General features: G+C 45.4%; 1 protein-coding gene across 1 annotated transcript in view; it reads right to left on the bottom strand.

Moving 5' to 3' along the window:
• The window catches only part of LOC120921714 (proteinase-activated receptor 1-like), a 48,366-nt gene extending 38,529 nt beyond the window's left edge, over positions 1 to 9,837 (bottom strand). The window contains exon 1 of the mRNA XM_040334254.1: positions 9,674 to 9,837. Within this exon, the coding sequence (XP_040190188.1) occupies positions 9,674 to 9,818 (145 nt within the window). The 5' untranslated portion in view covers positions 9,819 to 9,837. The remainder of the gene's footprint in view (positions 1 to 9,673) is intronic.
• Positions 9,838 to 12,127: the final 2,290 nt, after the last annotated feature.

Raw genomic sequence — 12,127 nt, forward strand, 5'->3', positions numbered from 1 at the left:
GGGAAATAAAACAAGCAAACATCTTGCCCGGATGGTACAAAAAAAGAAATCAAGGAATTATATAGATAAAATTAAAAACGAAAAAGGAGAGGTCTTGCATACAACAAAAGATATTGCTGAAACATTTAGATTATATTATGAAAAATTATACTCAGTAGAACAAAAAAACTGGCAAAAAGGGGAGAAAGACAAAAAAATCTCAGCATTTTTAGAAGAAGCAAGGTTATCAAAAGTCAGTCAAATAGACGCACAGGGGATGGACAGGCAAATAACGGAAAACGAAATTAGAGTAGCACTATCAAGCTCTGCCTCAGGTAAAAGTCCGGGGCCAGACGGCTTTACAGTAATGTATTACAAAAAATTTAAGGAGATACTTCTGCCAAGGCTATGCCAGTATTATAATGGGCTTGGAAAGGAGTACGAACTAAGTAAAGAGGCATCGGAAGCAACTATCACCGTTATCCCTAAGGAAGGGAAGGACATCGGAAACTGTTCAGGATACCGGCCGATATCTCTGCTCAATACAGACTTAAAACTGTTTGCAAAGGTATTGGCCGGGAGAGTTAAACAGGAAATGGCGAGATTGGTGTACCCGGATCAGACGGGTTTTGTCCAGGGAAGAGAGGGGAGAGACAATGGGGTTAGAACACTGTTAATCCTTCGGAAAATGAAGGCGGCAGGGTCCCCAGGTCTACTTCTGTCGATAGACGCAGAAAAAGCGTTTGACAGGGTAGACTGGGGACTCATGTTGCTCACCCTGAAGGAAATGGGGTTTGGACAGAGGATGATGGAGTGGATTGGCACTCTCTACAGGTCCCCCACGGCCAAAATAAAAATAAATGGAAGTCTCTCTCAAACCTTCTTAATGAGAAACGGTACAAGGCAAGGGTGCCCTCTATCGCCATTACTGTTCGTGCTCGCATTGGAACCCCTGCTGGCTAGGATCAGAAACTCTCAAAAAATAAAAGGGGTTAAAATAGGAGAGGAGGAACATAAACTTGCAGCTTTTGCAGACGACGTCCTCTTCTATTTAATGGAACCCAAAACATCAATTCCAAACCTTTTAAACCTTTGTAGCGAATACGGAGAAATCTCAAACTTTAAATTAAACATCACAAAAACGAAGATTATGAGTATAAACATAAGCAAGATAGAAGAACAACTCCTGGAAATGAAGTACAAATTTGCTTGGGTGAAAGAACTCAAATACCTAGGAATACTGCTAGCAAAATCTACTAGGGAGATGTATACGATAAATTTTATCCCTTTATTAAATGAAATTAAGACAGAAACAAAAAGGGTGGAAAACAGGGCAATATCATGGATAGGACGAATTAATTACTGCAAAATGGTCATTCTGCCAAAAATTTTATATAAGTTCCAGATGATCCCCATTGCCCTCCCCGGGACATTGTTCTCGGCCCTTAGAAAATTAATAATGAATTATATATGGAGAAATAAGAAGCACAGGATAGCACTTCAGACCCTAAAACAACCAAAAAAAAAGGGTGGATTAGCGGTCCCCGATGTCAAAAGATACTATGAGGCGGTGATATTAACAAGAGTGGTGGAGTGGGCCAGGGCTAGCAAAGAAAAAAGGTGGGTTAGTGTAGAAAATAAATTGTCACAGGCAAGGTTAGATAAGATAATTTGGAACCCTCCACAATTTAGGACAATAGATAAAAACGCACACGAGATAACTAAAAATGCACTTAAAGTTTGGGACACGGTCTATAAAAAAATTGTGAAAGAGTACAATTCACCCCTTATATCACTAAAGAATAATGATTATTTTGCACCAGGTAAAACACAAGTGGGGGGAAATTGGATTAAAATGGACACTATACAATTAAGAGATATAATGAAGGAAGGGCACATTTTAACACTACAGGAGTTGAAATTAAAAAACTCTTTCCTGGAAATTAATGAATGGAGATATCGGCAACTAAACCATTTTATTCAAGACCTTCCACACCCACTGAGGTCGGGAGATCAGTTATTGGAATTGGAAAAAATATGCGCTACAAAAAAAGCCAGAGGAACTATCTCGGGACTATATAAGATGTTACTAAAGATGGAAGAGCAGAACATACCCCCATTCATTAAAAAATGGGAAAGGGAACTAGGGACACATCAGGATAGGACCACAATAGAGAAAATGCTGACCCTGACACACTCCTCCGCGGTGGATAGCCGCACAGCAGAGATGTGTTTTAAATGCATAGCCGGATGGTATATGACACCAGACAAATTAAAAAAGTTTAAAGAGGGACAGACTGGAGAGTGCTGGAGGGGATGCGGTTTACCAGGAAATATGGCGCACCTGTGGTGGGGATGCCCTAAGATAAGGAGGTACTGGGAAAAAATATTGGCCTGTGTCGAAGAGATTACAAAGAAAAAGATAAAGATGGACCCTTGGGTTGTCCTGTTTCACGGGGGAGAAGAAGGCATTAAAAGTTATAAAAAATCACTAGTACCACACCTATTGAATGCTGCCAAAAGATTAATTCCAAGGGGCTGGCAAGAGGTGGAATGCCCATCGATCTGGGAATGGATCGATGCGGTTGAAGAAACGTATAAAATGGAGGAACTGCAGGAGGACATGGAGGGTAATAACATATTACAAAACATGAAATGGGAAAATTGGAGAACTTTTAAGAAATCGTGGAGTTACGCGGAAAAATTAAGAGAAGATACTTAAGGCCATTATAGAAAAATCAGAGAGAAGTAGAGGTATAAGGAGATTGTTTTGGTGAGATAGGAGGGGGGGGGGGGGGAGGGACGGGTAAGGGGAGGTGAAGTATTAAGGGAAAACTTTTGTATATGCCCAGCAAAAGAAGTCAAAAATGTACTCAAGAAAATAATATAACATATATATAATAATTAAAAAAAAAAAAAAAAACAGAAAACCATTTGGTTGAGGTGATCCTGGTGACAAATTATTAGTCCTTATGATTATAGAATCGCCTATTACCACCAGCTGTCTAGGCCTACTGCATTACCCTTACCACCCCTACTAGATGGGCTGCTCTGGCTGTTAGGGGTAGCAGTGACATCTATGGCTGCCACATCTGAGCTTTACACCCCCCCCACACCCTGTTTGGGTGCTCAAACCGGGGGCTGGCCTTCCCTTTCCGTGAGCCCCTACCACCCCCTCTGACTACAGTAACCAGTCTTCCTACCTGATAATCCTGATTTACCGCCTCCACCCTCCCCATCAACACTATTAACCACCTGCTCACTGAGTAGAGGACCCCTTGCAAGGTTGTCAGTTCTGCCCAGTGTTGCAATTTGCTCCTCCAGATCTCGAACGTGAGCTTCCAGAAGGGCAAACTGCTCACATCGGTTGCAGCAGTATCCATCCTGGAGCTGTTGCCCCTTTACTGTGTACTTGCAGTGCACTGCACAAAACTGTCAACCTTGCTAGCGCTCATTATCCCAGGTACTAACAGGAAATGTCATATGTTACTTACAGGTTGAAAGACTCCTGTTATCATCTACTGTTTTAAACTCTAGTATTTTCATTTAAATTTGCCATTTTGTCAATGTTCCAGCAAGCAAAATGTGAGCAAGCTCAGAGTGAGTATCTACAGGAAGTTATATAGTACCTGTAGGCTAGCACATGTAAACAATTAACCACTCCTCTAAAAGTGGTTGTAAATAGGGAAGAGCTTGGTGTTCGACTCGAACATCGTCTGTTCGTACGTTTGACGGATTTCGAAAAAAACGGGTCGTTCGCGCCAAATTCGAGTGACGCACATCGGCCCATAATTCACTGTGGCATTGCGCGCTGATGATTGGTCAAGCATGCACCATGAACCTGCATGCTTGGCCAATCACAGCGCGCAAAAAACAAAGAACCATAATTGGCTAAAGCCAGGGTAGCTTTGGCCAATTATGGCTCAGGGGGTTTAGTACATGCCCCACACTATATAAGGCCGCCTGCAAGGCGGCCGCGTGTAGTGTGTTTCGGCTTTGTTAAAGAGAAGTCAGTCAGTCAGTTAGAGAGAGAGAGATAGAGAGAGACACAGTTGCCACACAGCATGTGCGCTTTGGGGGGCCAAGCCTGTATGGCCACAGGCTCACGGGCCACCACTGGAACATCAATGGCCTCATCACCAGGCACAAGTGTCATGTAGTTTGTTGAGGGTCTCTTTAGGAAATATATGCAGCAGCAAAGTATGACATGGTTCAGATTCTACTTAACAAACCTACAGTCCTTGTCTTGTTTGCACCGCCTGTATACTGCTGTTCAAAATATATAGGGCCAAAGGGTCTTGTCAGGGCCGATCCTCCCTATAGGCTCACTATGCAAGCCGCTTAGGGCCCCGCAAAGCTGCAAAGGGCCCCACCTGGTGAGAAGTAATTTTTGCCCCCTCACCCCGCTTCTAAACTCACTGGCTGAGTCATTTCCGACAGCAGAACACCCCTCCCCCGCTTCTCAACTTTCTTTAACCTCCTTAGTACCGCACGCCGTCAAATGACGGCGGGCGGTATCCCCTGTTGTTCTGACAGAACGTCATATGACGTCCTGTCATTAGAAGCTGCTAGGGGGCACGGGCGTGCACCGTCGCATTACTGGGAACACTGTGCGCGTGCCCGGCAGCCGCGATGGCCGCCGGGCACCCGCATTTGCCCGGTAACTGAGCGGGGACGTGGAGCACTGTGTGTAAACACAGAGCTCCACGTCCTGTCAGGGAGAGAGGAGACCGATCTGTGTCTCTTGTACATAGGGACACAGATCGGTCACCTCCCCCAGTCACCCCCCTCCCCCCACAGTTAGAACACTGATCAGGCTGCACATTTAACCCCTTCCTCGCCCCCTAGTGGTTAACCCCTTCCCTGCCAGTCACATTTATACAGTAATCAATGCATATTTATAGCACTGTTCACTGTATAAATGTGAATGGTCCCAAAAATGTGTCAAAAAATGTCCAATGTGTCCGCTATAATGTCGCAGTCCCGAAAAAAAAATCGCAGATCGCCGCCATTCCTAGTACAAAATAAATAAAAAAAAAATCATAATTATGTCCCCTATTTTGTAAGCAATATAACAAACCAGTCATTATACGGTTAATGCAATTTTATTTTTTTTAACAAAAATACGTAGAAGAATACGTATTGGCCTAAACGGAGATAAAACATTTTTTTTTTAAATAGGATATTTATTATAGCAAAAAGTAAAAAATATTGTGTTTTTTTTTTCAAAATTTTCGCTTTTTTTTTGTTTATAGCGCAAAAACTAAAAACCGCACAGGCGTTCAAATACCACCAAAAGAAAGCTCTATTTGTGGGAAAAAAAGGACGTCAATTTTGTTTGGAAGCCACGTCGCACGACCGCGCAATTGTCAGTTAAAGTGACGCAGTGCTGGAAGCTAAAATTTAGTCTGGGCAGGAAGGGGGTGTATGTGCACAGTAGGCAAGTGGTTAATGTGACATGTCACTGTCGTTATTTTGCTTAGGGCCCCAGGGAGGTCAGGATCGGCACTGGGTCTTGTAATGACCTGGGGGGAGTGGTGGCGGGGAAACTCATGCTATTTTTTTCAATGATTTTTATCCATATTGCAGGGACCAAACATTACATTGTGGGCTAGATTCACATAGATCAGCTGATCTTTAAAACCGCGTATGTTATTTAAGATCCGCCGCCGCAAGCTTGAGAGGCAAGTGGGTAATTCACAAAACACTTACCTCCAAACTTGCGGCGACGGATCGTAAATCCCCCGGCGGAATTCAAATTCCGTGGCTAGGGGGAGTGTACTATTTAAATCAGGCGCGTCCCTGCGCCGATTTAAATGCGCATGCGCCGTCCGCGAATTTTCCCGGCGTGCATTGCTCCCAATGACGTCGCTAGGACGTCAGTGGTTTTGGCGTGAGCGTAACTTGCGACGAGCGGTTTTGTGAATCGACGTACGCAAACGAAGTAAAAAAAAATTGACGCGGGAACGACGGCCATACTTAACATTGGCTGCGCCTCATAGAAGCAGGGGTAAGTATACGCCGGGAAAACGCTAACGTAAACGACGTTAAGTGACTGCGTCGGGCCCGCGTACGTTCGTGAATTGGCGTATCTTGCTGATTTACATATTTCTCAGCGTAAATCAGCGAGAACGCCCCCAGCGGCCATTTTTAAATTGCAGTTAAGATCCGATGGTGTAACACAGTTACACCTGTCGGATCTTAGGCATATCTATGCGTGACTGATTCTATGAATCAGTCGCATAGATACGACCGGCCTAAGTCAGAGATACGACGGTGTATCAGGAGATACACCGTTGTATCTCTATGTGAATCTGGCCCTAAAGCCGCAAGCAGTATTAAATTACTTTTTTCTGAGGCCCCGTACACACGACCGAGAAACTCGACGGGCAAAACACAACGTTATGCTCGTCGAGTTCCTTGTTCGGCTGTCAGAAAACTCGTCAAGACAAATTTTCCCATTGCCCAACGAGGAAATAGAGAACATGCTCTCTATTTGGCCCGACGAGTTTCCCGACGGGTTTCTCGGCGAAAAGTGTACACACGACCGGTTTTCTCGGCAGAATTCGTCTCCCATCGAGTTTCGTGCTGGATTCTGCCAAGAAAAACGGTTGTGTGTACGGGGCCTAAGAGTAATCTCATGTTGTGCAGGGACATTTCTAAACACGTGCCACTACTATAGACACCCAGCAGGTACGATATTTATAGGAATTTTTGATTTTTTTTTTCACTTTAGGCATCATTAAAATCGCTGCTCCAGAAAAAACTACAATTTTTAAAAGTTTTTTCTCCATTGATACATGTTCCCGGGGAAAGACCCGGGTTCTCAAAGATGTTTTCCAACAATAACTTGAATATTGGGCCTTAAAATGAGCACTTTTGAATTCGAACGTTCCAGTCCCATAGACTTCAATGGGGTTCTAAATGTTCGCTCGAACTGTCGGTCCGTTCGAGCGTTCTGGTGCGAGTCGAATGCGGGTATGTTCGGCTCATCCCTAGTTGTAAACCCTCAGAGACAACTTAATCTGTTCAGATAGTAGATAACACAGGCAGCTGATCGCTGCCTGTGAAAGTGTACTTACTGCTGCATTTTCAATGAAAATCATCTTTTAGTGGTAGATGACATCATGCGCGATTGCGCAGTATGATCTTTCATTAACGGCACCTAAAGTGTGCCATTTCTGTATTCCCTTCATGTCGGGAAATTACTGTGAATGAGCTTCCCCTCTAAATGGCACAGAGGAGAAGTCTTGCGGTGCTGCACTAATTCTCTTCTTCCTGATACTCCCCCTTGTGACTGAATAAGACGTCACACAGGGGAGTGAATCAGAGCAGCCATAGACACATTTAGCTAGATTCACATAGAGTTAGGTCGGCGTATGAGTAGATACGCTGACCTAACTCGGAATCTGCGCCGACCTAAGATAGGCTTGCACCGTCCTATCTTAGGGTGCAATATTTAGGCTGGCCGCTAGGTGGCGCTTCCATTGCGGTCGGCGTAGAATATGTAAATCACTAGATACGCCTATTCACAAACGTACGCCCGGCCGACGCAGTACAGATACGCCGTTTACGTAACGCATTATCAGGCCTAAAGATATTCCATCAAATAGTTGGAAAAGTAATGGTAAAGTATGGCCGCCGTTCCCGCTTCGAAATTCGAAAAATTTACGCCGTTTGCGTAAGTCGTCCGTGAATAGAGATTTACGTCATTTACGTCCACGTCGAAATCAATAGGACCGTGCGGTGTACTTTGCCGCAATGCACACTGGGAAATGTAGGCGGACGGCGCATGCGCCGTTCCAAAAAAAGTCAATCACGTCAGGTCAAAGCAAATTATCATAAAACACGCACTCTCAGCCTATTTTGAATTAGGCGTGCTTCCGCCCGCCGCATTTACGCTACGCCGCCGTAAGTTAGGAGGCAAGTACTTTGTGAATACAGTACTTGTCTCTCTGACTTAAGGCGGCGTAGCGTAAATACGATACGCTACACCGCCTTACAGTTGCGCGCCCCTACCTGAATATAGCTAATTGAGATCAAGGCTTGGTTAAGGTGCTACGGCGCATGCGCAAGATTTCAAAAGGGAAACAGAGTAAGGGCGGAAGTGGCGTACAGAACAGATTCACAAAACAGCACTAACAATGGCTCGGCCAATACACGGAAATGAAGAGAACACCCTAAATACGGTATTTACAGACCTCGTTTAGGGCCGATTTCAATCGATTATCTCATGTAATGAGCTACTGAATGTTAAAATTGGAAAAAAAAATTGTCCGGGGTTTACCTACTCTTTAATTAGCAGACGGAAGGAAAGAAAAAAATGCTATTTAATAAGTTAGGCCCCGTACACACGAGAGGATTTATCCGCAGATACGGTCCAGCGGACCGTTTCCACGAATAAATCCTCTCAAAGATTTCCGCTGATTTCGATGGGATGGAGTGTACACACCATCGCATTGAAATCCGCGCGGAAATCCTCTGCCGATGACGTGTCGCGCCGTCGCGACGCTGTCATATAAGGAATTCCACGCATGCGTCAAATCATTACGACGCGTGCGGGGAATCCCTTTGGACGAATGGATCCGGTAAGTCTGTACAGACGAGCGGATCCATCCGTTGGAATGGATTCCAGCAGATGGATTTGTTGTGCAGCACAGCAAATATCCGATCTGCTGGAATCCATCCCAGAGGAGATTTCTCCGCGGAAACAGATCCGCTGGCGTGTACACACCATAGAATCTATCCGCAGAAACCCATTTGCTGGGATTTATCTGCGGATGGATTCTATCGTGTGTACGGGGCCTTACAGAAAGGTGTTTTAAAAAGATGCTAGCAAAGATCCCGAAGAAAAAACTGAAACAATTGCAACCACAAGCAATCAATCACCAGCAGTCAAAAGCACAAATGTTTTTCTTTCTCCACTCAAAGGGCCAGATCCACAGCCAGCCGCCGTAACTTAAATATTCCCATTTAAGTTACACTGGCTGAAAATTTCTACCTACGTGCCCGATCCACAAAGCACTTACCTAGAAATTTTCGGCTGTGTAACTTAAATCTGGCCGGCGTAAGGCGTTCCCAATTCAAATGGGGCGAGTCCCATTTAAATTAGGCGCGCTCCCGCGCCGGATGTACTGCGCATGCTCGTCATTTTCCCGACGTGCATAGCGCGAAATTACGTTACGCCGAGCTTCGTGAATCGCGCCGGGTCAAAAAAGTTGCGTCGGGAAAAAAAACGAGTTGCGGCGGGAAAAAAAAAAAAAAAAAAGACAGCGTCGCTGGAAAGAAGGGTCAGCTTTTACAAGGTGTACTAACTTTACACTTTGTAAAAGCAGCGATATTTTTACGATTGCAAACTAATACTTACGGAGAAAAAACGAAGCTGAAAAGCTTCGTGGATCTCCGTAAGTGCTAATTTGCATACCCGAAGCGGCATTTCGACTCGAAATGCCCCCAGCGGCGGATGCGGTACTGCATCCTAAGATCCGGCAGTGTAAGTCCCTTACACATGTCGGATCTTCTGTCTATCTCTTGGAAACTGATTCTGTGGATCAGTTCCAAAGATAGAAACAGGGATACGCAGGCAGAACAGCAGATCCGCCTGCGCATCTCTATTGAGGATCTGGCCCAAATTTCCCACTTTTCACTTCCAGCCATCAAAATGTGCCAATATTGTCATCCCAGTGTGGCTTACCTTGTCCAAAATTGTCCCCTTCCAGTGTAAAGGCCTGAATCTTGACATCCAAGAGTACAATGCTCACATTGGGAGTAATCCTCAATGTCACTCCTTCATGTGTAAATGAATGCCCAAGTGGAGAAACCAAGGCTTCTAGAGACATAGTTACATAACCGAGTAACTCCCCTGTAAAGAAAAATGAGACAGATAGTTTATGTAACAGGAGTCCCTTTTTGGGCATAGGGTGACTGAGAAATAATAATTATAAATTACATGAGATGGGACATTACTGATAATTCATGTTTTGCAGGATATCTTGGAATATTATAAGTTGTTAAAGTTTGACTCCAAATGGAGTGTTTTCATTCAATGGGGGGACACATGCTTTTGAGGTGTAAATTTCTTCTGCTCCTAGACATTCCATTGTGAGATGCTAACTACCGTATTTATCGCGGTATAACGCGCTCCCGCGTATACCGCGCACCCCTAAAGTTGCCCCCGAAATTCCTGTAAAAAAAAATGTTATATGATTTTATTACTAAGGCCCCATACACACGAGAGAATTTATCCGCGGATACGGTCCAGCGGACCGTTTCCACGGATAAATCCTCTCAAAGATTTCCGCAGATTTCTATGCGATGGAGTGTACTCACCATCGCATTGAAATCCGCGCAGAAATCCTCTGGCGATGACGTGTCGCGCCGTCGCCGCGATTATGATGCGGCGACGGGCGCGACGCTGTCATATAAGGAATTCCACGCATGCGTCAAATCATTACGACGCGTGCGGGGAATCCCTTTGGACGGATGGATCCGGTGAGTCTGTACAGACGAGCGGATCCATCCGTTGGGATGGACTTCAGCAGATGGATTTGTTGTGCATGTCAGCAAATATCCGATCTGCTGGAATCCATCCCAGGGGAGATTTATCCGCGGAAAAATATCCGCTGGCGTGTACATAGGATCTATCCGCTGAAACCCATTTGCTGGGATTTATCTGCCGATTGATTCTATGGTGTGTACGGGGCCTTACAGTTTTGGTGTCTTCCCAGCGTCCATCGTCCGGTCCGGCGTCCGTCTGCGGCCTCGATGGTGTCCTCCCGGCTTCTCCAGTACACACCTGCCATCATTTAGAGTGCATTGGATTAACCCCAAATAAAGTTCAGCTGTTCTAGTAGGTCTTTCCTGACTTTTTTTAGTCACATCCTACAGCAAAAGCCATGGACTGCAGAGAGCTTCCAAAGCATCAGAGGGATCTCATTGTTAAAAGGTATCAGTCTGGAGAAGGGTACATGGAACACAGTGAGGACAGTCATCATCACATGGAGAAAATATGACAAAAAAAGGCCTTTAAAAAGAACTGTACGTCCCTCCAAAATTGATGAAAAGACGAGAAGACAACTGGTCAGGTAGGCTGCCAGGAGGCCTACAGCAACATTAATGGAGCTGCAAGAATATCTAGCAAGTACTGGCTGTGTGGTACATGTGACAACAATCTCCTGTATTCTTCATATGTCTGGGCTATGGGGTAGAGTGGGAAGACGGAAGCCTTTTCTTACAATGAAAAACATCCAAGCCTGGCAAATATTTGCAAAAACACATCTGAAGTCTCCCAAAAGCATGTGGGAAAATGTGTTATGGTCTGAGGAAACCAAGGTTGAACTTGTTTGGCTATAATTCCAAAAGAAATGTTTAGCGCAAAAACAACACTGCACATCACCAAAAGAACACCATACCCACCGTGAAACATGGTGGTGGCAGCATCATGCTTTGGTGCTGTTTTTCTTCAGTTTGAACAGGGGCCTTAGTCAAGGTAGAGGGAACTATGACCAGTTCCAAATACCAGTCAATGTTGGCACAAAATCATCAGGCTTCTACTGGAAAGCTGAACCTGAAGGGGAACTTCACCTTTGAGCATTGGAATGGGTTGGAACACCTGTGGCCCAACAGGAGTGAACACGGGACAGGCAGGGCCGGTGCAAGGATTTTTGCCAACTCAGGCGAATGTGCATTTTGCCGCCCCCCCCCCCCCCGGCACGCACACACACACACACACACACACACACCATACAGCAGTGGTGTTGAGGGGGGTGGTAGCGGTGGTGTCGAGGGGGTGGCAGCGGTGGTATTAAGGGGGTGGCAGCGGTGGTGTTGAGGGGGTGGCAGCAGTGGTGTTGAGGGCAAGTGGCAGTGGTGGTGTTGAGGGGGGGTGGCAGTGGTGGTGTTGAGGGGGGTGGCAGCGGTTTTCTTAGAAAGAAAGCGACCCACATGGATGGCTGAGGGCTTGTCTCCAATATCCTTAATTTTCGCAGGTGACCACTGTGCTAGAGTCTCCACAACCTCAGTCAGGATTTTCCTATCCCTTTTGCAGCAGTGGCAAGCTGTTCAAACAGCCTCTGTGATTGCTCCTGTACAGCACTAATCTGTTGGTACAGGGCCTTGGTTTGCTCATGTGCGATAGCATTGGCTTGCT

The sequence above is a fragment of the Rana temporaria genome (assembly GCF_905171775.1).
Source record: "Rana temporaria chromosome 3 unlocalized genomic scaffold, aRanTem1.1 chr3z, whole genome shotgun sequence".
NCBI classification, from domain to species: domain Eukaryota; kingdom Metazoa; phylum Chordata; class Amphibia; order Anura; family Ranidae; genus Rana; species Rana temporaria.